The sequence below is a fragment of the Rhinoraja longicauda genome, chromosome 26 (genome assembly GCF_053455715.1).
Source record: "Rhinoraja longicauda isolate Sanriku21f chromosome 26, sRhiLon1.1, whole genome shotgun sequence".
NCBI lineage: Eukaryota > Metazoa > Chordata > Chondrichthyes > Rajiformes > Arhynchobatidae > Rhinoraja > Rhinoraja longicauda.
In genome coordinates this window covers 6,029,645-6,057,223 of record NC_135978.1, presented here as the reverse complement: position 1 = coordinate 6,057,223, position 27,579 = coordinate 6,029,645, and the positions used below count along the sequence as shown (strand labels likewise).

Below are 27,579 nucleotides of genomic sequence, written 5' to 3'. Positions count from 1 at the left end.
AAATTGTTCCTAGTGTGTAGGATGGTGCTAGTGTGTAGGATAGTGCCAGTGTGTAGGATAGTACTAGTGTGTAGGATAGTGCCAGTGTGTAGGATAGTACTAGTGTGTAGGATAGTGCTAGAGTGTAGGATAGTACTAGTGTGTAGGATAGTACTAGTGTGTAGGATAGTACTAGTGTGTAGGATAGTGCTAGTGTGTAGGATAGTACTAGTGTGTAGGATAGTGCTAGTGTGTAGGATAGTGCTAGTGTGTAGGATGGTGCTAGTGTGTAGGATAGTGCCAGTGTGTAGGATAGTGTTAGTGTGCGGGGTGATTGCTGGTCGGCACATTCTCCCCGTGCTCACGTGCGTTTTCATGGGGTGCTTAGTTTTCGTAAAGCCATGCGGGTTGGTAGGTTAATTGGCCCCTGCAAGTGTGTAAGGAGTGAAAGAATGTTAACAACATGGAGAGAATAAAATGGATTGGATTACTGTAGAATTAGTGTAAATGTGCAGGAAGGAACTGCAGATGCTGGTTTAAACACAAGATGGACACAAAATGCTGGAGTAACCGGTTGGTTGATGGCCAGCATGGACTAGACGGGCCAAAGTCCCCATTTCCATGCTGTTTCACTACAACAAAACAATTGCTGCTACTTCATTTGTTGATACAAAACAACCTGTATCTTCACATTTTGTTCCTTTATTCACGGATGGATGAATGAATAACAACTGCCAAATATATAAATATAAAATGAAATGAAATGTTGCACCAGTGTATTATTTGATAGACACGTAACTTGAAGCAATCGCACAACGATGCAGAGACTGAATGTTTGCGGCAGCTCCATTATTTAGTCCATCAGTACTCCATATAAGTGCATTTACAAAGTGATAGTTGAGAAAAATGACAGGGTACCTTGTGGTAGGTTGCTATTAATCCCTTAGTTTGGTATATAACAATCAAAGCAGCGTATATCTTTTTTCATAAGTTAATAAGTTCATAAGTTTGAGGAGCAGAATTAGGCCATTCGGCCCATCAAGTCTACTCCACCATTCAATTAAGGCTGATCTATCTCTCCCCCTCTCAACCCCAATCTCCTGCCTTCTCTCCATAATCCCCGACACCTGTACCAATCAAGAATCTGTCAATCTCCGCCTCAAAACAAAATATTGATTTGGCCTCCCTCTGATTCTCCACCCTCTGACTAAAGAAATTCCTCCTCATCTCCTTTCAAAGGGTACGTCCTTTTATTCTGAGGCTATGGTCTCTGGTCCTAGACTCTCCCAAAAGTGGAAACGTCCTCTCCACATCCACCCTATCTAGGCCTTTCACTATTCTGTTAGTTTCAATGAGGTCCCCCCTCATCCTTCTAAACTCCAGCGAGTACAGGTCCAGTGCTGTCAAAGGCTCATTATATGTTAACTCAATCATTCCTGGGATAATTCTCGTAAACCTCCTCTAGAATCTCTCCAACGCCAGCACATCCTTGCTCAGATTTTCCACATTGGATAAACATAATTCCTTTGTGGGGAAACTGAAGAATCTGAACTTAGGAGGAATGGTCTCAGAAAAAAAGTCAACTATTTGGAGCATTGTATACAGTTTTGGTCACTATGTTGTCATCAGGAAAGATGTTGTTAAGTAGTGCAGAGAAGATTTACGAGGATATTGCCAGAATTTGAGGGTGTGAGCTATAGGGAGGGGTAGGCAGGCTAGGAGTGCAGGAGGATGAGGGGTGAGATTGTAGAGGTGTATAAGATCGTGAGGGGAACAGATACGGTAGATGCACCGAATTTTTTACCCGGAGTAGGAGAAATCAAGAATCAGAGGGCATAGGTTTAAGGTGAGAGGGGAAAGATTTAATAGGAATCTGAGGGGCAACTTTTTCCAGAGAGGGTGGTGGGTATATGGAGCGAGCTGCCAGAAGAGGAGGTGGAGGGAAGTACTATAACTGCATTTAATAGACATTTGGACAGAAAAAATGTCCAAATTTAAACATTTGGATAGGAAATGTTTTGAAGGATATGCGCCAAACATGGCCAGGTGGTGCTGTTGTAGTTGGGGCTCTTGGATCGAATGGGCAAGTTGAGCCAAAGTGCTCCGTTTCCATGTTGCGAGACTATTTAAGATTGAGATACAGAGAAATTTCTAATTGTCGGCATCTTTTACCTCAGGTGGTTTATTGATGCTCTGCCATTGAGTGTGTCTAAAAGCAAAGTTAAAAGATCTTTGGGCAATAAATGAAAGTGGAAAATCTTTAGTTTCGAGCTGCAGCCTGGAAACAGGCCCCTCAGCCCACCACATCCGCACCAACCATCAGTCAGCTGTTCACTAGCTGCGCCCTACACACACTAGGAACAATTTACAGAACCCACAAACCTGCACGTCTTTGGGACATTGGGGGGAAACCAGAGCACCCGGAGAAAACCCACACGGTCAGAACGTACAAACTCCGCAGCACCCACAGTCAGGATTGATCCCGGGTCTCTGGTGCTGTAAGACAGCAACTCTACCATTGCGCCACTATGTAGAATTAACCATGGTCAGTGCTTTTATCGGTGACAATACGCGCAAGTGTAGAGAACCGGAACATCTTAAAAAGTTTAAAAACTAGGGTGATGTTCAGCAGCCAACTCAGGTGAACTTTCATAAGCGTACCAACACTTATTTATCTGCAAAAAAAAAAGCGCTCTCCAAGGTCCTAAAATAATCTCAATGGGCCCAAGGGCACCCTATTTCTATTTCTATTTACGATATGATAGGACTTTATTTATCCCAGGAGGGAATTTGATAAATAAAGTTCTATCGTATCGTAAATAGAAATAAAAACTTTTTACAACTTATTGATATTTTACAATGATCTTCGTTCATTTTCCAATAAAAATAACCATGTGCATTAATGGTGGTGACATCTTTAATGGTGAATATAACATGACTTTTTTTTAAACTGAGGGAAATTTGTTCCTGACTCAAATATAAAAAATAATTTATCATTGAGTCATATTAATTTCACGCTGGATTCCATACACACACATGAAAAGATACGGATATTACCACAGGATAAGGCAGTTCAATGACTTAACACTGATAAATATTATGGCTTCAAAACTGAAAGTCTGGATTGATTTTAGTTTGAGAAAGTTGAATAACTTCCAACACAAAATCCACAGTGGACGAATACTGCTCTGCCATCTGCTGGAGGGGAAGAATATTTAATCCTAAAACCATCAACGAGTTGTAAATTAGTAGGGTTTTTTTTAAATTGTTCAAGGATTTTCAGTTCTGCTTAGATAAATTGCTGGAGGCATTGGCACATGATCATTTTCTATACGATAGAACTTTACGATACCATAGAACTCCAATCAAACGGCCACTTTAGATCTAGATAACGGTCATACGACACAACCAGTCATTAACTACACTGGGCATTAACATCTCAGAAGGCAGTGGAGGCCAAGTCTCTGAATGCATTCAAGAGAGAGCTAGATGGAGCTCTTAAGGATAGCGGAGTCAGGGGGTATAGGGAGAAGGCAGGAACGGGGTACTGACTGAGAATGATCAGCCATGATCACATTGAATGGCGGTGCTGGCTCGAAGGGCCGAATGGCCTGCTCCTGCACCTATTGTCTATTGTCTAAGACCTATCCAACGCCTTCACTTTCTCAGAAGTTTAAAGAGATTCGGCACCTCACCCAATACTTGAACAGACTTCTACAGTTGTCGTGTAGAAAGTAACCCGACCGGTTGCATCATGGCCTGGTACGGCAATTCCAACACACTGGAACGCAAGAGGCTGCAGAGTGTAGTGGACCCCGCCAGGTCCATCACTGGCATAGCCTTCCTTCTCATTGAAACCATCTGCACCAGGCACTGCCTCAAGGTGGCGACATATATCATGAACGATCACCACCATCCAGGTGGTGCTACTCTTATCGCTGCTACTGTCAGGCAGGAGGTCCAGAACCCTGACGTTCCACACAACCTGGTTCAGGAACAGCTACTTTTACACAACCATCAGGTTCTTGAAGCAACCTACACAACTAACCCCATTTCAGCAACAGAATGCCTAGGACCACCGTGCACTTCCATGTCTTGCATTTGTTTCTAGTTGTGTTGATGCACTAATGTATCGTTTTGCACACTTTTTCTTTTCCTTGTCTTGTATAATTTATGTTCTGCATTCATAAGTTCATACGTCAAAGGAGCAGAATTAGGCCATTCGATCCATCAAGTCTACTCCACCATTCAATCATGGCTGAACTAACTTTCCCTCTCAACCCCATTCTCCTGCCTTCTCCCCATAACCCCATACTAATCAAGAATCTATTGATCTCTGCCTTAAAAACATCCACTGCCTCCACAGCCTTGAATGAGTTCCACAGATGCACCGCCCTCTGACTAAAGAATTCCCTCCTCATCACCTTTCCAAAGATACATCCTTTTATTCTGGTCCTAGACTCTCCCACTGGTGGAAACTAGTGTTCGGCTCCATGTGTCAGTGGTGCTGCTGCAAGCATACTTTTCATTGCACCTGTACTTCACTGTAAGGGTGCACATGACAATAAACCTGAGCGCCATCACAAGCTAATTGTCAGGTGATCAGAACCCTCATCACCTGATGGCCAACCACTACCCAAAAATTATTTTACCCAATTCTCTCCAATATTTTGACAACTAAAAACAAAAAAATAAGGAAAAAGGATAAGGGATGATGAATAACTAGGAGAGCAGGTGCATAGCTCCCTGAAGGTGGAGTCACAGGTAGATCGGGTGGTCAAAAAGGTATTTTGGCACATTAGCCTTCATCAGTCAGAGTATTGAGTAGAGAAGTTGGGAGGTCATGTTGCAGTTGCATAAGATGATGGTGAGGCCACACTTAGAGTTTGTGCTCAATTCTGTGCACCGTGTTATAGGAAAGATGTTGGCAAGCTGGAAAGGGTACAGAGAAGATTTACAAGGATGTTGCCGGGACTACAGGGTCTGAGCTGTAGGCAGAGGTTGAGTTGGCTGGGATTCTATTCCTCGGAGCGCAGGAGAATGAGGGGTGATCTTATAGAGGTATACAAGATCATGAGAGGAATAGATCGGGTAGAGTCTCTTGCCCAGAGTGGGGGAAATCGAGGACCAGAGGACATAGGTTTAAGGTGAAGGGGGAAAGATTTAATTAGAATCTGAGGGGTAACTTTTTCACACAAAGGGTGGTGGGTATATGGAACAAGCTGCCAGAGGAGGTAATTGAGGCAGGGACTATCCCAACATTTAAGAAGCAGTTAGACAGGTACATGGATAGGACAGGTTTGGAGGGATATGGACCAAATTCTGCCAGGTGGGACTAGTGTAGCTGGGACATGTTGGCCAATGTGGGAAAGTTGGGCCAAAGAGCCTGTTTCCACACTGTATCACTCTATGACTCTACGATAAACTTTTTTTTTTAATGATCTCATAACTTTAGAAACATAGAAACATAGAAAATAGGTGCAGGAGTAGGCCATTCGGCCCTTCGAGCCTGCACCGCCATTCAATATGATCATGGCAGATCATCCAGCTCAGTAGCCTGTACCTGCCTTCTCTCCATACCCCCTGATCCCTTTAGCAAAAAGGGCCACATCTAACTCCCTCTTAAATATAGCCAATGAACTGGCCTCAACTACCTTCTGTGGCAGAGAATTCCACAGACTCACCACTCTCTGTGTGAAGAAATGTTTTCTCATCTCGGTCCTAAAAGACTTCCCCCTTATCCTTAAGCTGTGACCCCTGGTTCTGGTATCCCCCAATATCGGGAACAATCTTCCCGCATCTAGCCTCTCCAACCCCTTAAGAATTTTATATGTTTCTATAAGATCCCCCCTCAGTCTTCTAAATTCCAGCGAGTACAAGCCCAGTCTATCCAGTCTTTCCTCATATGAAAGTCCCGCCATCCCAGGGATCAATCTGGTGAACCTTCTCTGTACTCCCTCTAAGGCAAGAACGTCTTTCCTCAGGTTAGGAGGCCAAACCTGCAGGAAAAAAAATAACCTAAAGATTTAATATTTCATTATTTCATTCCTGGAAACTCCCGGAAAGTCCTGATATATTATCAACCCTTGCATGCACCCACGCATACAGTGCACATAGAAACATAGAAACATAGAAAATAGGTGCAGGAGTAGGCCATTCGGCCCTTCGAGCCTGCACCGCCATTCAATATGATCATGGCTGATCATCCAACTCAGTATCCCATACCTGCCTTCTCTCCATACCCCCCTGATCCCTTTAGCCACAAGGGCCACATCTAACTCCCTCTTAAATATAGCCAATGAACTGGCCTCAACTACCTTCTGTGGCAGAGAATTCCACAGATTCACCACTCTCTGTGTGAAAAAAAACGTTCTCATCTCGGTCCTAAAAGACTTCCCCCTTATCCTTAAACTGTGACCCTTTGTTCTGGACTTCCCCAACATCGGGAACAATCTTCCTGCATCCAGCATGTACATGAGGAACAGATCTTATTTTGTCTCAATAGCATTCAGCAAGTTCTGGAAGTATCCCTTTCCTAAATAACAGTGCCCCCCAAAAACATCCAAGTTGTCCCTTAAAAATAATAGCAGCTGGGCAGGCCACTTGCCAAATCTTTGTTGCAGAACATTACTGGCAGCCACCAATTCAACAGAGTCCAGGCATTCCTTGTAATAATACAACCAAATAGCCATTGTCAGCCAATTGCATATTGCTTCCTAGGGTATTATTAAGATCAAATCAAATTATGGTGACACAAAGCCAGCATTTTCCAGTCAAAACTTTATGTCTAGGCTAGAGTAATTCTGAATTGTGCCTGAAAAATAAATTATTATTGCAAAAAAATGCCATGAATTAAGAGGAAGAACTTTTACTTCATGAGCGAGTTAAGCAATCACACTAAATACAAGTATTTTACAGCTTTATTAATATTTATGCATAGCTCTGAACAAACAAAAATGGTCACAATATAATCTTAAATTGAGATTCATTGTTTATAATAAATTGCAAGAAAAACTCTTTTACAATAAGTGCAATAATTATATCAAATGGAATTACATACAAAATAATGTCTTATTTTTTTATATTACCTTATTCTATCTGTATTTTTGTTTGCACAGCACTGCAATGTTAAAACTTTCATAATCTAATCAGATTTAATTGACCATCAGAGTCCCATCATTTCCTAAATAACTTCAACAGGAGGCCAACAAACCTTCAGGGAAATGAGTAAACAGCCTTTGTAAACCTCAGCTGCCTGTTGCCATGACTGCAGTTTTTCCACTGAAGTCAAGATGAGATTCTGCAATAATCTGCACATAACATCAGTTCTTCTGCAGTTGTATAGGGCCCTGGTAAGACCACATCTGGAGTGTTGTGTACAGTTTTGGTCTCCTAATTTGAGGAAGGACATCCTTGTCATTGAGGCAGTGCAGCGTAGGTTCACGAGATTGATCCCTGGGATGGCGGGACTGACATATGAGGAAAGATTGAAAAGACTAGGCTTGTATTCACTGGAGTTTAGAAGGATGAGAGGGGATCTTATAGAAACATATAAAATTATAAAAGGATTGGACAAGCTAGATGCAGGAAAAATGTTCCCAATGTTGGGCGAGTCCAGAACCAGGGGCCACAGTCTTAGAATAAAGGGGAGGCCATTTAAAACTGAGGTGAGAAAAAACCTTTTCACCCAGAATGTTGTGAATTTGTGGAATTCGCTGCCACAGAGGGCAGTGGAAGCCAAATCACTGGATGGATTTAAGAGAGAGTTAGATAGAGCTCTAGGGGCTAGTGGAATCAAGGGATATGGGGAGAAGGCAGGCACGGGGTATTGATTGGGGACGATCAGCCATGATCACAATGAATGGCGGTGCTGGCTCGAAGGGCCGAATGGCTTCCTCCTGCACCTATTTTCTATGTTTCTATGTAACCATGTAATCACACTATTTAGTTGGAATTATGCTGCATATTGAAACTACCTCTGTGGTGTTATGAACCAATGTAATCATGTGCAAACGTACTTTTCACTTTCCCCATAATTTAGTTCAGTTCAGAGAGACAGCGCGGAAACGGGCCCTTCGACCCACTGAGTCCACACCGACCAACAATCCCCACACACAAGCACCATCCTACACACTTGGGACAATTTACAATCTTCACCGACAGCAATTAACTTTGGAGTCTTTGGAGTGTGGGAGGAAACCGGAGCACGCAGGGAAAATCCACGCCGGTCACGGGGAGAATGTACAAACTCCGCGCAAACAGCACCCGTAATCAGGATCGAACCCGGGCCTCTGGTGCTGCAAGGCAGCAACTCTACCGCCGCGCCACTGTGCTGCAAATCTGTAGAGAAAAAAAAGTTATGCGACCCTCCACACTACAGTTTTAGACAGCTAATTTAAATAAAAACTAAAAGTCTGCATCATTATCATTCACCTCGTTTTTGACTGGCAATGCCTCACTGTGCTGTGATTTGCAGTTGGTGAAGCCTTTGATGAGCGATTAGCATTCTGTTTGCCTGCAGAGGTTCAGCAGAGGTTGCTGTAAAATGCCATTCATTAATTCCTTTTCCCTTCAAATCACTTTCAGCTATTGAACCTTCCCTTAGCCCCATGATGCATAGAATGATCTAATGCCCAAGAACATCTGGTCACCTGCACATGCTTATGGCAGGCATATTACAGGACTTGCAGAGCCAAACCATTCTAATATCATCTCTCCTTTAGACTTCTAACATCACCCAGCCTGCAATATACAATATTTCCAAAACAACCAAGTAGAGAAAACAGCCAACATGACCAAAATCTGTTGGCAAGCTTTTGACCTAAAATGTTAACCCTGTATGGCCTTCCACAAATGCTACCCGACAAGCTGTTAGGTGTTTCCAGCATTTTCAGTTTATCTTTCAGATTTCCAGCAACTACAGTTTTCCGATTTTCATTACAAAAAGAGACTTTGATGAATTTGACAGAGGGGAAAAAAGTGGAAATTATTTCATGATTAACATCTCTAATTGGCACCATGAATCCCTCTCTTGTTTGCACAATCTGAGTGATACTCCTCTCCGAAAGTGAGCATTTCACGTCAAAAGAAAGTCAATGTAATTGGTACCTGCATTGGGATCAGCACAATAAAATTCTTGCTTGCTACAGTTTTACGGGTAGATTACATGCAACCATACAAGAAATAAACATACAATAAAATATCAGCTGTACTAGGGAAACCAGACCTTAAAAGTGCTAGTCAAAATATGTGGTAGGACCAAGCTCATTCACTTTGTAGCAGCACGCACATCTCTGAACAATAGATGCACACAAAATGCTGGAGTGACCCAGCGGGTCAGGCAGCATCTCTGGAGAGAAGGAAAGAGTGACATTTCGAGTTGAGACCCTTCTTCTGAAGAATGGTCTCTACCCTGCAACATCACCCATTCCTTCTCTCCAGAGATGCCGCCTGTCCCGCTGAGTTACTCCAGCATTTTGTGTCTATCCCTCGGTTTAAACCAGCATCTGCAGTTCATTCCTACTGCTCTGAACGATAGTGCTTCAGGACTCTGAGATCCGGCTACTTACTGCTTTTATTATTAACTTAAATGAAAGCAACAATATTCTACGTGTCCTATTTTCACTAAAGTTATTAGCAGCTGGATAACATCTATTTTTTGTAGCCCAACATCATTATTCGCTAATGGAAAACCTGACTGCAGCTGAACAAGATATTTATCTGTTAATTTCGCTGTATTGATTAATGGCATCCTGTTCTATGTTTCAGATGCATAATATCCCATTAAAATGACTCAACACTGCCCTTTATTGTTGACATTATGAGCGTGAAGCAATATCTGAATGGCTTGCATAGATTTATGAAACAGCAATTGAACAAACACTCTGGAGAAGCCCGAACTACTTGCTTGAAAGCTCTCCAATTTAATTCCCCCTAACTCTGCAAATTCATCCTCTCCAAACCCCTCATCTTCTCTCATTCTCTACCAATTGTCTTTTGAAATTTCCAATCTAAAATCTGCTTCAACCACCTTTTTGCATGTTTTTTTTAATGAGGTTGTTCATATATTTCATTACTAAACTATCCCAACTTTCTCCACCACATTTGTGACTATGCATTCACAACTACATCTACTCTTGCACTGCCTCAGAAACATAGCATTTGGATTAAATGTCTTTCCGTGTTGTTGAGGCAACATGAAGAGGCACATAATCGAAATTGTGTGACTGCATTTAATCATAAGTGGAAACACTTGCATGGAAACAGAGCACAGAAGAATCCTATTCATCCACCATGGATGGAACAAGATCTTTTAACTGTATCTCGATACATGTGAAAATAAAAAAGACAATACCATCTTTGAAAGAGTTATCACATTAGTCCCACATTTTTGTGTAAGCTCTTCATTCTCAAGCATTCATCCAATTCATCCAGGATTGGACACGTTAGAGGCAGGAAACATGTTCCCAATGTTGGGGAAGTCCAGAACCAGGGGCCGGAGTTTAAGAATAAGGGGTAGGCCATTTAGAACGGAGATGAGGAAAAACTTTTTCAGTCAGAGAGTTGTAAATCTGTGGAATTCTCTGCCTCAGAAGGCAGTGGAGGCCAATTCTCTGGATGCTTTCAAGAGAGAGCTAGATAGAGCTGTTGGGGATAGCGGAGTCAGGGGGTATGGGGAGAGGGCAGGAATGGGGTACTGATTGAGAATGATCATCCATGATCACATTGAATGGTGGTGCTGGCTCAAAGGGCCGAATGGCCTACTCCTACACCTATTGTCTAATACTTCACGAAAAAAAAATTATATTAGTATCTGCAAATTATTATGAGGTAAAGATGAACCATCCAAGAGCACATCCAGCAACTTCAACCAATCATTCTAACTTTATGATTCTTTGCTGTTGGCCCAAACCAGGGGATTTTTTTACTGCACTGTCACCTTGAAGACCTCAGTGCTTTGGTGTCAAAGTGAACAGTCTAAGCACCCAGTCTCTTCTCAGCCCTGACAACAAACTGATAAATATCTATATATGATAAATACCTTTATCTCCTCCCTTGACTCCATCCAAGAACCCCGACAGTCTTTTCAGGTGAGGCAGAGGTTCACTTGCACCTCCTCCAACCTCATCTACTGTATCCGCTGTTCCAGGTGTGGACTCCTACATATCGGTGAGACCAAGCGCAGGCTCGGCAATCGTTTCGCTGAACATTTCCGCTCAGTCCGCCTAAACCTACCTGATCTCCCAGTTGCTAAACATTTTAACTCCCCCTTCCCATTCCCACATTGACCTTTCTGTCCTTGGCCTCCTCGATTGTCAGAGTGAGGCCCAGCGCAAATTGGAGGTAAAGCACCTCATTTCGCTGGGCAGCTTACACCCCAGCGGTATGAATATTGACTTCTCTAACTTTAAGTAACCCTTGCTTTCCCTCTCTCTCCATCCCTCCCCTTCCCAGTTCTCCGACCAGTCTGACTGTCCCCGATTACATTTTATCTGTTTGCATTGTTGTTACCTTCTCTTAGTTAACCATGATCTAGTCTACATTTTCCTTGATCTCTACCCCCTTTGATGTCTCATTCTCACACCGTTCACTTTCTTATCTCTGTATCTCCCCTGACTCTCAGTCTGAAGAAGGGTCTTGGCACAAAACATCACCCATTCCTTCTCTCCAGAGATACTGCCCGTCCTGCTGAGTTACTCCAGCATTTGGTGTCAAACAGATAAATATCTCCTGAGTGTAGAAACAAAGAAATCCAAATGCTGGTTAATACACAAAAGGACACAACTTGTTGGAGAAACCCAGCAGGTCAGGCAGCATCTCTGGAGAACAAGGATAAGGTGATGTTTCAGGTCGAGACCCTTCTTCAGATCACTTGAACTTTTTCTAAAGTCACTGTGTTTGCGATGTATATACAGTATCTGTTCATTTCACCATGCAGAGGGTCTCACTACATCGCCAGGGTTAGAAACACCTGCAAACCTTAAGACAGTACTTTTGAGCCAGGTTTGAGTCATCTCTACTGAACAAGCAGAACAATGTCTAAATACTGATGCCTGGAACAGCCCACTGCTCACTACTCTCCAATCGAATAAAACATTCAGCATTAATCTCTCCCTCCTATCCTTTAGCCGGATAATTCAAAACTTCTTGACTGTCTGCAAGTATTCAAGTTACTGCACCACTTTCATTAATCCTCCTTCAGAAGAATAGTCGGGTCCATCAGACAATTCCATGCTGATCTAAACCTGTTAGTTCCCCGTCTTTCCAAATCTCAATTAATGCTCTGCTATGACAGTCATCTGAATAGCTCCACCATTATCTGCTTAAACAATCATAAGAAACTGAACACTTTTCTATAACTTAGTCCCATCACCCATCTTTGTCACTTCATGATTTTTGCCAAGCTGTTCCAGACTCGGCAATCCTCCTATGATGTACAATTTCTATTTAATCATAAGCACTAAACATAGTTAATAACTCTCTCAAGTCAAAACATTTTTGTTTACAAAAAAAAATGCAATTGCACATATACAATAGCAGATTTGTATTCCAAGTAATATGATTAGGGTTTGTTACACCCAACACAGAAATTTATCTCAACAAATTAGCAAATGCTTGCCTATGTATCATTCTGACAACTTAATAATCCAGAAGCATCATAAATCCTCTTTGCTGCCGCAAAAGTGGAAAGAGCCAAATTTACTGGTTTAATTTGTGTTTAAGTTTAAAAGCATTGAATGCTGCTTAATCCAAATCAAAAATGCAACAAAAAAAATCAGTATGGATGAAACATCGGAAAAGCTTCGATAATGTCACAAAAATCTCTCAATTAGGGAACACCATCCCCTTTAAAGCCAACTAGAAATAAAGAAAGTGCATTCATATCTCCCAGTACAATATTAAGTGTTGAGCCTAGCTTTAAAATCCTAACTTTGCTAAGAACCAGTCCAAAGATTATGTCCTCAAATCATATAAAAAATCTTTTTTTTTCTGATAGAAAGGAACAAAACATCATAAGATTTGGGCCAGAGCTTGCCTCTGTTATCTGCACAATATCATACAGTCAAATTGCTTATTTAGGCTGATAATGCGGTTCATAAATTTTAAGTAAAGATTCACCATAATAAACTAGCTTGCCCAGAAAGATGCCTGACTATTTCATAGATAACTGTTACAATTTAAGGAATCCTGATGTCTGTACCTCTAAGTAGACTTATTAAGGAATGTTTATGAGATCTCATCAGTCATTCTGTGGAGGAAAATCACTGCAGATGCTGGTACAAATCGAAGGTATCACAAAATGCTGGAGTAACCCTTCATCTCGACCCGAAACGTCACCCATTCCTTCTCTCCTGAGATGCTGCCAGGCCCGCTGAGTTACTCCAGCATTTTGTGATATCATCAGTCATTCTCATAATGTAATTAAAAACTTTTTTTTTTAAACACAAAAAACTGTACTACTAAAAATGAATGAAGGATGTTGACAGGTATGGGAAAGTTATGTTTAATGTGGTCCCAGCTCACAACAGGCCAGTATAACACCCGTCAGCCATGCCAGTCACTGTTTGATGAAGCAAATCTAAAGTGAAACTCATGAATTGGCTGTCAAGTGGTTGCGTCCCAATGTTACCAACCTAATTTACAAGCTACATTGAACGCAGACAGTCTGAACTCTTAGGACCAGTTTGAGCTGTCAGTTCAGTTCTGCAAAGCTGCCAGACTTGGACATCATTCTCCACCAAAACATTGATAATCAAAGCATTGTGTGCAACAAGAACCAAAGAGGTGTTTCTCACTGACAAAACAAAGCTTTTTATATTCTGCGCAAAAAGAAAAAGCACCATTTCTACTCCAAACCACCCTCTGCCTCCCAAACCCAACCCGAACTATATCCCATATAGATTAAAAATATCTAATATAGGGTGGCAATATGGCGCAGTGGCAGGTTTGCTGCCTTACAGCACCAGGGACCCGGGTTTGATCCCGAATATGGGCGCTGTCTGTGCGGGGCTTGTACTTTCTCCCCGTGACCTGCATGGGTTTTCTCCGGGATCTCCAGTTTCTTCCCATACTCCAAAGACATACAGGTTTGTCGGTTAATTGGCTTGGTATAATTGTAATTTGTCCCCTAGTGTGTGTAGGATAGTGTTTGAGTGCAGGGATCGCCAGTCGGTGCAGACTCAGTGAGTCAAAAGGCCTGTTTCTCTAAACCAAACCAAATACTCATCCCCAAAATAAATCCCATAATTTGAACTTGCTTCCATGAGGCCTCAATCTGGACACAAGGTGCCAGAGAGTTTGTCGTGAAATTCCAATCTTTACTTTCCAACTTTGCAAATTCCTCTCATTTCTTTTTTCTTCCTGTTTTTGCACCAATTATCCCTATACACTGGGATCACCCAATCATCCCTGCCCCGCCTGCAATTGGTCCAAAACGCCGCAGCGAGACTCCTGACGGGTACCCGTAAAAGGGACCACATCACCCCGATTCTGGCCTCTCTCCACTGGCTCCCAGTACTGTACAGAATCAACTTCAAGCTCCTCCTATTCACATACAAAGCCCTAAACGAACTTGCCCCCCCCCCCCCCCTCCCCCCAATATCAAAAATCTTCTAACCCACCACTCTATCTCCAGGTCCCTCAGGTCGGCCGACTTGGGGCTACTCACTATCCCGCGGTCTTGGCTTAAGCTCAGGGGTGACCGCCTTTTGCGGTTGCAGCTCCTAGACTGTAGAACAGCATCCCTCTCCCCATCAGAACTGCCCCCTCCATCCACTCCTTTAAGTCCAGGCTCAAAACCTATTTCTACTCCCTAGCGTTTGAGGCCCTCTGAGGGGGCGCTGTGAACTGTTTATGTATGTGCTGGTATGTTTGTGTGCCATTGTATGTTCGTTCTTAGTACCTGAACTGATGTGCAGCACTTTGGTCAACGTGGGTTGTTTTTAAATGTGCTATACAAATAAAATTGACTTGACTTGACTTTTATTTAGCTGAATACGATAGTTATGCATCCACCACTGGCTCTCATCTCTTTCCCATTGTGTTTTTGCATCGGCATCTCCTGCTATCCTGCAGCTTTTGTTTTAACTTGCCCGTCACCCAGTTCCAATAATGGATCTTTTTTTTTGTCCTGCCCACAGGGTGTTTCCAGTATTTTGTTTCAAGTTGATATTTAAAACATCCACTATATTTCGCTTTAGTCGAGTGATCAGATTATTTCCTTCCATTTGCTTTTGTTTTATTCAATATTAAAAAGATGATTTGATTTCTCGCATCCTTTTTTGATGACAAGTTCACACCCAAAACCAATAAGCTCCTTTTCTTCGGTCAACCTTCTATGTTTTTCCAATATTCTGTTTATATTAGCACTTGTATTTCTCAGCGATTTATCAAATGTACTCAAATCTCCTTTCGCAAAAAAGTTTTAAATGCATTGTCAAAGACTTAATTGCCATCTCAAAAAGGCACCAAATATTTACTTCAGAAAACAATCAAATTTCTTATCAAATGAGCTTTTGATGGGAAAGGAAATGTATTTCTCAAACCAATTATTTCAACCAACTAATGTGCATTTTAAGCTACTGCTAAACTAGAACTGAACAAAATATATGGCCATCACAGCTTTTCCATGATATACGATGGTGAACTTAAATTCAAAGATTTGAAATTCTTTCCCACACACTAGAAAAAATAAAATATGTCACAGTGCCATGGTGCTTTTTACACCCTCAGCACCTCTCAAAGAGCTTCTCAGCCAAGGAAATTTGAATGTCTATGAAAGCAAAGGCAGTAACAATAGGGAACAAAGGTACTTTGTAAAACTGCAGATGCTGGTTTAAATCGAAGGTAGACACAAAATGCTGGAGTAACTCTACGGGTCAGGCAGCATCTCGGGAGAGAGGAATGGGTGACGTTTTAGATCGAGACCCTTCTTCAGACCGGAAATATCGCCCATTCCTTCTCTCCCGAGACGCTGCCTGACCCGCTAAGTTACTCCACCATTTTGTGTCTACCTTCGATTTAAACCAGCATCTGCAGTCTTATTCCTTCCATTGAACTGCTTCTCTGAGATAAAGAGATGCACATTAAATTATTCTGTGCATCAAACAGCACAGCACAGGAACAGCCCTTTAGCCCACAATGCCTGTGCCAAACATAAGTGATGGGAGCAGAATAAGGCCATTCGGCCCATCGAGTCTACCCCGCCATTCAATCGTGACTGATCTATCTCTCCCTCCTAACCCCATTCTCCTGCCTTCTCCCCATAACCCCTGACACCCGCACTAACCAATAGTAAACATAATGCCAAAATGCATTTTCTTGCACATAATCCATATCCCTACATTCCCTTGACATCCGTGTGCCTATCTAAAAGCCTTTTAAATTCCACTATCTGTCTCAGCCCCTGCCCCAGCACCTCATATTTCGCATGGGCAGCTTGCAGCCCAGCGGTATGAACATTGACTTCTCCAACTTTAGATAGTTCCTCTGTCCCTCTCTTCCCCTCCCCCTTCCCAGTTCTCCCTCTATATTCCTGTCTCCACCTATATCCTTCCTTTGTCCCGCCCCCCTGACATCAGTCTGAAGAAGGGTCTCGACCCGAAACGTTAACCATTCCTTCTCTCCCGAGATGCTGCCTGACCCGCTGAGTTACTCCAGCATTTTGTGTCCACCTTAGATCAGAATCACCTTCATTCAAGAAATAAAACCAAAATAATTTTTTTTTAAAACAAAGAACAAAAGGCCTCGATGGCGAAGTTAAGACTGTAATAGTTTTAACAACTCTGAATGTACAAGATGGCACCAGAAACACGATGACCCCTGGGTACGGCCTCAGTATATTCCACTATTCTTGCACTTTTGTACTTAAGTATGATTTTGCCTCTTGTACAGTACGATTTGTACTGAACTGTACGCAAAAAACGAATTTCACTGGGCCCTAGGTACATCACATGCCATTGAAAGATTGGGTAAAAATATAGGTAGGATTGTTAGCATGTAAAAATAACGTGTAAGTTGATGGGAATCTAGTTTCATATCGAGAAGCATAGCAGTACCATTGTGTTAATGCCACAATAAAATCAGCAATGAGAAAAGGACTTTACATCGCATGGAAATACTTTTTTTTTGTATTCATTTTTTCCAGAATTTGGGCATCAGATACCTCCAGATTCAGGGACAGTTTCTTCCCATCTGCTATCAGGGCACTGAACTGCCCTCTCCCCAACTTGAAAGTGGTCCTGACCTCCCACCTACCTCATTGGAGACCTTCGAACTATCTTTAAATCAGCCTTTACCCTGCCTTAAATGTTATAGCCTTTATCCTGGATCTGTACACCGTGGACAGTTGTAATTCATGTACAGTTTTTTTGCCGACTGGATAGCACGCAACAACAACAATAAAAAGCAGCTTTTCACTGTACCTCGGTTACGTGACAATGATAAACTAAACTAAATCATGGCAAGCCTAACATTTGTTGCCCATACCAAATTACCCACAAAGACACATGTGATCGGCTACTTTCTTGAACCCTGGTTCTCCTGATGACTGTGTTCTCACACTCTCGTTGGGTCAGGACTTACAGGGTTCAGATCTACTGATGATAAAGGATCAGCAATATACTTCCAAGTCAGGCTGGTGTGTGACTTGGTTGGGTAGTGCTTCCATACGCCTGCTGCCCTTGTCCTTCTTGGTGGACATCACCCAGTTTCAGAGGTAACACAATGGAGGTCAGTTATGAGGCATGTACAACTATGATTACAGAAATAAGCATAAATATCCAACTTGAGCCTGCAGCTATACAGACAGCAAGAAAGGGCTCTCCAAACTGGGCCCCGCAGCAGATTAAAATCTCCTGTTGGTCCACTGAAGAAGCAAAAGGAATCAGTGAGCCAAGCAAGCAGGTTATAATCTATTCCCTAAATTCTCTTCTTATCCCATACTAATATGTGCAAGATCTGTGTCGGAAGGAACTGCAAATGCTGGTTTAAACTGAAGATAGACACAAAAAGCTGGAGTAACTCAGCGGGACAGGCAGCATCCGTGAAGAGAAGGAATGGGTGACGTTTCGGGTCGAGACCCTTTTCAGACATCTAAAGAAGGGTCTCGACCCAAAACGTCACCCGTTCGTTTGAGATTACAAATTAAACTGTGCTTTTTCACGTAAAGTTGTGTACAGTTAATTCTACCGCAGTGGTAGAGTTGCTGCCTTACAGCGCCAGAGACCAGGTGCAATCCTGACTACAGGTGCTTGTCTGTTCGGAGTTTGTATGCTCTCTCCGTGACCTGCGTGGGTTTTCTCCGGTAACTCTGATTAACTCCCACACTCCACAGACGTTGTCACTCCTCATTGTCACCTTCCCCTCAACCAACAGTGATCCATTCTACATTTCCTTGATCAACATCTGCTTTGATCTGACATTTTTTTACACCTTGCACTTCCATTTCTCTATGACTCCATCTCCCGTGACTCTCAGTCTGAAGAAGGGTCTCGACCCGAAATCTCACCCGTTCCTTCTCTCCAGAGATGCTGCCTAATACTGTACATGCAAGTTCCTCTATTTATCATTAGTTAATCATCTCTGTTAAAAAGTGTAGGAAAAAAAACTGCAGATACTGGTTTCAATCGAAGGTAGACACAAAATGCTGGAGTAACTCAGCAGGACAGGCAGCATCTCCAGAGAGAAGGAATGGATGACATGTCAGGTCGAGACCCTTCTTCAGACTGACCCAAAACGACACCCATTGCAGATGTACAAGAGTCCACAACTTGAACAACGGATACAGTAGATGAGGTTGGAGGAGGTGCAAGTGAATCTCTGCCTAACCTGAAAGGACTGTCGGGGTCCCTGGACAGAGTCGAGGGAGGAGATATAGTGACAGGGGTTGCATCTCCTGCGTTTGCAGGGGAATGTACCTGGGGAGGGGGTGGGCAGGGATGAGTTAACCAGGGAGTTGCGGAGGGAACCGTCGCTGCAGAAGGCGGAAAGGGGTGGAGATGGGAAGATGTGACTAGTGGTGGGATCCCGTTGGAGGTGGTGAAAATGTCAGAGGATTATGTTTTGTATGCAACGGCTGATGGGGTGAAAGGCAAAGATTATGGGGACCCCGTCCCTATTGCGATGAGGGAGAAGGGGGGGCAAGGGCGGAGCACCGAGGAGACCAGTGTGAGTGCCTCATCTATAATGGAAGGGACCTCACATCTTCCCACCCTGCTTCCTGCAAAGACTATCCCCTATTCTCAATTCCTCCTTCTAAGCCACATCTGCGCCCAAGATGAGTGTTCCATACCAGGACATTCGAGATGCCCTCTTTCTTTGGGGAACAGGGGTTCCCCTCTTCCATCACAGATGAGGCCCTCACACGTATGTATAGCCTTTTCTTTGACTGGATAGCATGCAACAGACTCTTTTCACTCTACCTCGGTAGATGTGACAATAATAAACAAATCTAAACATCCTAAGAAGAGAGGAAACAATATAAATAATAGAATGGGGAAATAGAAACAAAATACCAGGAACTAATATCTTCATTACTTCCAATACTCTGACTCAATCCAATCCAAAGATGACCTGAAAATGAGATCCAACTACATTTCTTGCATCAGATGTTGAATACTGCCAATTTAAGGTGTTTCATTTCCACATAATAGTCTCCACTTTAATAATCTCCTCAGCATAGGAAGTAAACACGTGGTTCATCACTGCAGGGGCTACTCACTATCCCGCGGTCTAGGCTTAAGCTCAGGGGTGACCGCGCTTTTGCAGTTGCAGCTCCTAGATTGTGGAACAGCATCCCTCTCCCCATCAGAACTGCCCCCTCCATCGACTCCTTTAAGTCCAGGCTCAAAACCTATTTCTACTCCCTAGCGTTTGAGGCTCATTGAGGAGGCGCTGTGAACTGTTTGTGTGCTACTGTATGTTTCATTTTTTTTCCTTAGTACCTAATCAGATGTACAGCACTTTGGTCAACGTGGGTTGTTTTTAAATGTGCTATACAAATAAATTGACTTGACTTGACTTGACTTGCAGCACTCAACAATATTAAATTAGACATAAACAGACGACGGACTATGAACAAGCTCAGTTCATGCTCAGCATGGGAGAAAGAAAATGTAATAATCTCCAGCAAGAAGAGGAGAATGTTATTATGCGAGTGGAAATTCAACTGTGAGAAGACAAAACTGTTTACTTGATTAATCCATGGGTGCCGAAAATCAATTACTGAGGTAGCTTGAAGATAAAACAAAACATAACATTTTTAAATAAAATCACACGATCTTTGTACAAAAGGCAATGAAGGGAGCAAAGACTAGCCTTTGTTTCAAATTCTAGATAGCTTTGTTATTAATCAGGCCATTTCTGTGCAGACAACTTGGAACATGGCATTATACATTTTTAAAATATTTGACTTTGTTTTTACAAAATACACTAATTTTTTGGATAGTTTAAATTCGGCCCACTGAGTCCACACCGACCAACAATTAACTCACAGGAATTGCTTACGTAAGTGAGAGTTCGCGCAAGATGCCCTATTACATGATATGTACATGATATTACACAATATCAGACTCAGGGAAGAGTCCGTATTATCTATATATACTCTTAAAACTGTCCATTACAAATATCTTACCCTCCTGCAGTCTTGACAGAAGACAGACGTCGATCCCATGAATCCCAGCAACTCTCCACATAACAAGCACTGGGACTGGCCATTTCCAATCACATTCCTCTTCATATTTTCTAAACGTTCAACTAGACGACTGAATCCAAGAAGAAAGTTATTTAATAATGAAGCATGATGACAGTTCATCAGAAACAAAACATTGATATTTGAGATTACAAATTAAACTGTGCTTTTTCACGTAACGTTGTGTACAGTTAATTCTACCGCAGTGCTAGAGTTGCTGCCTTACAGCGCCAGAGACCCGGGTGCGATCCTGACTACAGGTGCTTGTCTGTACGGAGTTTGTATGCTCTCTCCGTGACCTGCGTGGGTTTTCTCCGGGAACTCTGGTTAACTCCCACACTCCACAGACGTACAGGTTTGTAGGTAAATTGGCTTGGTATAATTGTAAATTGTCCCTAGTGTGTGTAGGATGGAGTTAGTGCGAGGATCGCTGGTCAGCACGGACTCGGCGGGCCGAAGGGCCTGTTTCCGCGCTATATCTCTAAACTAAACTAAATTAAATTAAGCTTTTCCAAGCACTCAAAATCTGGGCCATGCACATAGAGTAGCCAGCAAGGTAGAGTGAATAGTTTACAGATATTATGAGCCACAAGTGAAAGAAAATGCATGCCTCGTTGTCACCTTCCCCTCAGCCAACAGTGATCCATTCTACATTGCCTTGATCAACATCTGCTTTGATCTGACATTTTTTCACACCTTGCACTTCCATATCTCTATGTCTCCCTCTCCCCTGACTCTCAGTCTGAAGAAGGGTCTCGATCCAAAACGTCACCCATTCCATCTCTCAAGATATACTGGACCAAAGATTGGCACATAATTCTGGAGTAACTCAGTGGGACAGGCAGCATAGAAACATAGAAACATAGAAAATAGGTGCAGGAGTAGGCCATTCGGCCCTTCGAGCCTGCACCGCCATTCAATATGATCATGGCTGATCATCCAGCTCAGTAGCCTGTACCTGCCTTCTCTCCATACCCCCTGATCCCTTTAGCAAAAAGGGCCACATCTAACTCCCTCTTAAATATAGCCAATGAACTGGCCTCAACTACCTTCTGTGGCAGAGAATTCCACAGACTCACCACTCTCTGTGTGAAGAAATGTTTTCTCATCTTGGTCCTAAAAGACTTACCCCTTATCCTTAAGCTGTGACCCCTGGTTCTGGACTCCAACATCGGGAACAATCTTCCCGCATCTAGCCTCTCCAACCCCTTAAGAATTTTATATGTTTCTATAAGATCCCCCCTCAGTCTTCTAAATTCCAGCGAGTACAAGCCCAGTCTATCCAGTCTTTCCTCATATGAAAGTCCCGCCATCCCAGGGATCAATCTGGTGAACCTTCTCTGTACTCCCTCTAAAGCAAGAACGTCTTTCCTCAGGTTAGGAGACCAAAACTGCACACAATACTCCAGGTGCGGTCTCACCAAGGCCCTGTACAACTGCAGCAGAACCTCCCTGCTCCTAAACTCAAATCCTCTTGCTATGAATGCCAACATACCATTCGCTTTCTTCACTGCCTGCTGCACCTGCATGCTTGCTTTCAATGACTGGTGCATGACACCCAGGTCACGTTGCATCTCCCCTTCTCCCAATCGGTCACCATTCAGGTAATACTCTGCTTTCCTGTTCTTGCCGCCAAAGTGGATAACCTCACATTTATCCACATTATATTGCATCTGCCATGCATTTGCCCACTCGCCTAATCTATCCAAGTCACTCTGCAGCCTCCTAGCATCCTCCTCACAGCTAACACTGCCACCCAGCTTCGTGTCATCCGCAAACTTAGAGATGTTGCATTCAATTCCCTCGTCCAAATCATTAATATACACTGTAAATAACTGGGGTCCCAGCACTGAGCCTTGCGGTACCCCACTAATCACTGCCTGCCATTCCGAAAAGGACCCGTTTATTCCTACTCTTTGTTTCCTGTCCGCCAACCAATTTTCTATCCACCTCAACACTGAACCCTCAATACCGTGTGCTTTAAGTTTGTACACCAATCTCCTATGTGGGACCTTGTCGAAGGCCTTCGGAAAGTCCAGATATAACACATCGACTGGTTCTCCCTTATCCACTCTACTAGTTACATCCTCGAAAATTCTGTAAGATTCGTCAGACATGATTTGCCTTTGGTAAATCCATGCTGACTTTGTCCGATGATTTCACCACTTTCCAAATGTGATGCTATCACATCTTTAATAACTGACTCTAGCATTTTCCCCACTACCGATGTTAGGCTAACTGGTCTATAATTCCCCGTTTTCTCTCTCCCTCCCTTTTTAAAAAGTGGGGTTACATTAGCTACCCTCCAGTCCTCAGGAACTACTCCAGAATCTAAAGAGTTTTGAAAAATTATCACTAATGCATCCACTATTTCTGAGGCTACTTCCTTAAGCACTCTGGGATGCAGCCTATCTGGCCCTGGGGATTTATCTGCCTTTAATCCATGTAATTTACCCAACACCACTTCCCGATTAACCTGGATTTCCCTCAGTTCCTCCATCTCTTTAGACCCCCGGTCCCCCGCTATTTCCGGCAGACGGTTTATGTCTTCCTTAGTGAAGACAGAACTAAAGTATTTGTTCAATTGGTCTGCCATCACCTTGTTCCCTATGATCAATTCACCTGTTTCCGACTGCAAGGGACCTACATTTGTCTTAACTAATCTTTTTCTCTTGACATATCTATAAAAGCTTTTGCAGTCAGTTTTTATGTTCCTTGCCAGTTTTCCCTCATAATCTATTTTCCCTTTCATAATTAAGCCCTTTGTCCTCCTCTGCTGGACTCTGAATTTCTCCCAGTCCTCTGGTATGCTACTTTTTCTGGCTAATCTGTATGCTTCATCTTTTGTTTTAATACTATCCTTGATTTCCCTTGTTAGCCACGGATGCACTACCTTTCCTGGTTTGTTCTTTTGCCAAACTGGGATGAACACTTGTTGTAGTTCATCCATGCGACCTTTAAATGCCTTCCATTGCATGTCCACCGTCAACCCTTTCAGCATCAATCGCCAGTCTATCTTGGACAATTCATGCCTCATACCCTCAAAGTTACCTTTCTTTAAGTTCAGAACACTTGTTTCTGTATTGACTTTGTCACTCTCCATCCTAATGAAGAACTCTACCATATTATGATCACTCTTGCCCAAGGGGCCTCGCACAACAAGACTGCTAACTAACCCTTCCTCATTACTCAATACCCAGTCTAGAATGGCCTGTTCTCTCGTTGGTTCCTCGACATGTTGGTTTAGAAAACCATCTCTCAAACATTCCAAGAAATCCTCTTCCTCAGCACCCCTGCCAGTTTGGTTCACCCAATCTATATGTAGATTGAAGTCACCCATTATAACTGCTGCACCTTTAGTGCACGTATTTCTAATTTCCTGCTTGATGCCATCCCCAACCTCACTACTGCTGTTAGGTGGCCTGTACACAACTCCCACTAGCGTTTTCTGCCCCTTAGTGTTTCGTAGCTCTACCCATATCGATTCCACTTCCTCCAAGCTAATGTCCTTCCTTTCCACTGCTTTAATCTCCTCTCTAACCAGTAACGCTACCCCACCTCCTTTTCCTTTCTGTCTATCCCGCCTGAATATAGAATATCCCTGGATGTTGAGCTCCCAGCCTTGGTCACCCTGGAGCCATGTCTCCGTAATCCCAACTATATCATAATCATTAATAACTATCTCCACATTTAATTCATCCACCTTATTACGTATACTCCTTGCATTGAGACACAAAGCCTTCAGGCTTGTTTTTACAACTCTCTTGCCCCTTATACAATTATGTTGAAAAGTGGCCCTTTTTGATTTTTGCCCTGGATTTGTCTACCTGCCACTTTTACTTTTCACCTTGCTACCTGTTGCTTCTACCCTCATTTTACACCCCTCTGTCTCTCTGCTCCTGCTCCCATCCCCCTGCCACATTAGTTTAAATCCTCCCCGACAGCACTAGCAAACACTCCACCTAGGACATTGGTTCCATTCCAGCTCAGGTGCAGACCGTCCTGTTTGTACTGGTCCCACCTCTCCCAGAACTGGTTCCAATGTCCTAAAAATTTGAATCCATCCCCTTTGCACCATTTTTCAAGCCACGTATTCATCTGAAATATCCTCCTATTCCTACTCTGACTAGCACGTGGCACTGGTAGTAATCCAGAGATTATTACCTTTGAGGTCCTACTTTTAAGTTTATCTCCTAGCTCTCTAAATTCACCTTGTAGGACCTCATCCCATTTTTTACCTAAATCGTTGGTGCCAATGTACACCACGACAACTGGCTGCTCACCCTCCCCCTCCAGAATGTCCTGCAGCCGCTCAGAGATATCCCTGACCCTTGCACCATGGAGGCAACATACCATCCTAGAGTCTCGTTTGCGGCCGCAGAAACGCCTATCTATTCCCCTTACAATTGAATCCCCTATCACTATAGCCCTTCCACTCTTTTTCCTCCCCTCTTTTGCCGCAGAGCCACCCACGGTGCCATGAACTTGGCTGCTGCTGCCTTCCCCTGATGAGCCATCTCCCCCAACAGTATCCAAAATGGCATATCTGTTTAGGAGGGAGATGACCGCAGGGGACTCCTGCACTACCTGCCTACTGCTACGCTGGCTAGTGGCCACCCGTTTCCTTTCTGTCCGCTTATCTTTTGCCTGTGGTGTGGCCAACTCCCTATACGTGCTATCCATGACCTTCTCAGCATCGTGGATGCTCCAGAATGAGTCCAACCGCAGCTCCAACCATTCAATGCGGTTTGCCAGGAGCTGCAGCTGGACACACTTCCTGCACACGTAGTCATCCTTTCTACACATCTGCAGTCCCTTCCGACACAAACCAAAAACTAACTTGTTAATGCTTGTTCACAGAAACAATCAAGACAAAGGAGAAATGCTGCTGATTTCTGGAATGGAGGCTGGAAAGGGATCAGAACCTGGTTCCACTGTGTTAACAATATTGCTTTAAATTTCACCCATGCTTTGGTGGGTAAAAGATGGCCAAGACAGGTCTTCTATCACTTCCTAGATGAAGTGGCTTATTAGTAAAAACTCATGGCTTTTCAGGGAATTATGGTCTTGAGTGGAGCTTCTTTGTGAATTCACTTGAAAGGCTCCAAAACCTATGCAGAGATTGTTGAACTAAAAGGTAAGAGGGGTTTAGGACAGAGTCCCCAAAAAAAAAAAAAAAAAAAAAAAAAAAAAAAATCGCAGTTAAAGAATAGTTTCAATCAGTAGCTGCCTGATCCAAAGCATATCCTGTAATGGGAATAGGGTTTATATGCATTAACATAAGATTCAGTCGGTCCTTGTTGGCAGATGGACAAATCAGAACTTCAGGTCTCTTAACCATTTGCCGGCAGTCATCAGAACAATCTCCAAACCACAATTAATTGCCATGACGTTGTTCACAAGTTTGTTAAAACTGATTACCTAACAAGGATTCATGGACACATGGAAATGCAGATGCTGGAATCTTGTGTAGCACTCAAAGTCTGAAGAAGGGTCCTGACCAAAGGTCTCTTCCCGAGATGCTGCCTGACCCACTGAGTTTATTTTAGAGATATGATTCGATAGAACTTTATTTAACCCAGGAGGGAAATTGATCTGCCAACAGTCATAAAATACAAAATACATGAAACATGTAATTAAAGTGACGAGTGGGGATGTGCAAAGATTTGGGGGGGGGGTCAGTTTATCCCACGACAGAAGGGAGAGGAGTTGTACAGTTTGGCAGCCACAGGGAAGGAGGACCTCCTGCGATGTTCTGTGCTGCATCTTGGTGGGACCAGTCTGTTGCTGAAGGTGCTCCTCAGGTTGACCAGTGTGTGTCATGGAGGGGGTGAGCTGTATTGTCCAGGATGCTCCACAGTTTGAGGAGCATCCTCCCCTCCAAGACCACCTCCCATTAATCCAACTCCACCCCCAGGACGGAGCCAGCCTTCTTGATGAGCTTGTTAATCCTATTGGCATCCGCGCCTTCGCCCTGCTGCCGACAGCGAAGAAGATGGCACTGGCTACCACCGATTGGTAGAACACCTGCAGCAGCCTACTGCAGATGTTGAAGGAGCAGAGCCTTATTAAAAAGACACAGCGTGGAAACAGCCCCTTCAGCCCACGCTGACCAATAATCGCCTGTACACTAGTTCTATTTTATCCCAGTCTCGCATCCTGCATACTCGGGGCAATTTGCAGCAGCCAATTAACCTACTAGCCTGCATGTCTTTGGAATATGGGAGGAAACCGGGGAAAACTCATGAGGTCACAGGGAGAACGTACAAACTCTGTACCGACAGGACTAATAGTCAGGATCGAATGTGGGCCTCTGGCGCTGCAAGGCAGTAACTCTACCGCCGCGTCTCTATCTAACGGTGTTCTACAAAGGATTCAGCTCCAAATGTCAAGCAAATAAATGTACTGCTCAGATTACAAATCCCCTGATTATGGTAAATCTGTCATTCCAATCAGCGGAACTTATTTGCTGAAGATTATTCAGAATGCATTACATAAAAAGATGAACGGTAATTTGTAGACTTCAAATAGGTGGAAAGGCAATATAATCCAATTTGATGTTGTATTTTAAAGCATTCTAATAAAAACACTTCAGTAAAATATGAGGACAATCAACATTTGCGTTGATAGGCTCAAGGATGGCAATCGTAAAAACCTAATAAAAGAAAATCTTGCCTAATTCGCTACGGTACAACATGGCCGTTGGCAGTCAGAATTTACAACTACTCTGCACAACCTGTTAATGTTCCACAAATATTATTATTGTGTGATAAATATTGCTTCAACTTAATTGAATTGATTTATGAAATCAATATTTTATGTTTGGAAGTAGTCCAGTTCATATCAAGACTCGTAAACTTCATTAACACTCGGCCATCATTTTCTATGAAGCAGCACATTAACTCAAATGC

General features: G+C 43.1%; 1 protein-coding gene across 2 annotated transcripts in view; it reads right to left on the bottom strand.

Annotated features, from left to right (window-relative positions):
* Positions 1-27,579, bottom strand: part of LOC144606539 (rab effector Noc2-like) — a 143,105-nt gene that overhangs the window by 68,035 nt on the left and 47,491 nt on the right. For both annotated transcript variants that reach the window (XM_078422792.1, XM_078422793.1), the window contains exon 4: positions 20,612-20,741. In XM_078422792.1, coding sequence (XP_078278918.1) covers positions 20,612-20,741 — 130 coding nt within the window. The remainder of the gene's footprint in view (positions 1-20,611; positions 20,742-27,579) is intronic.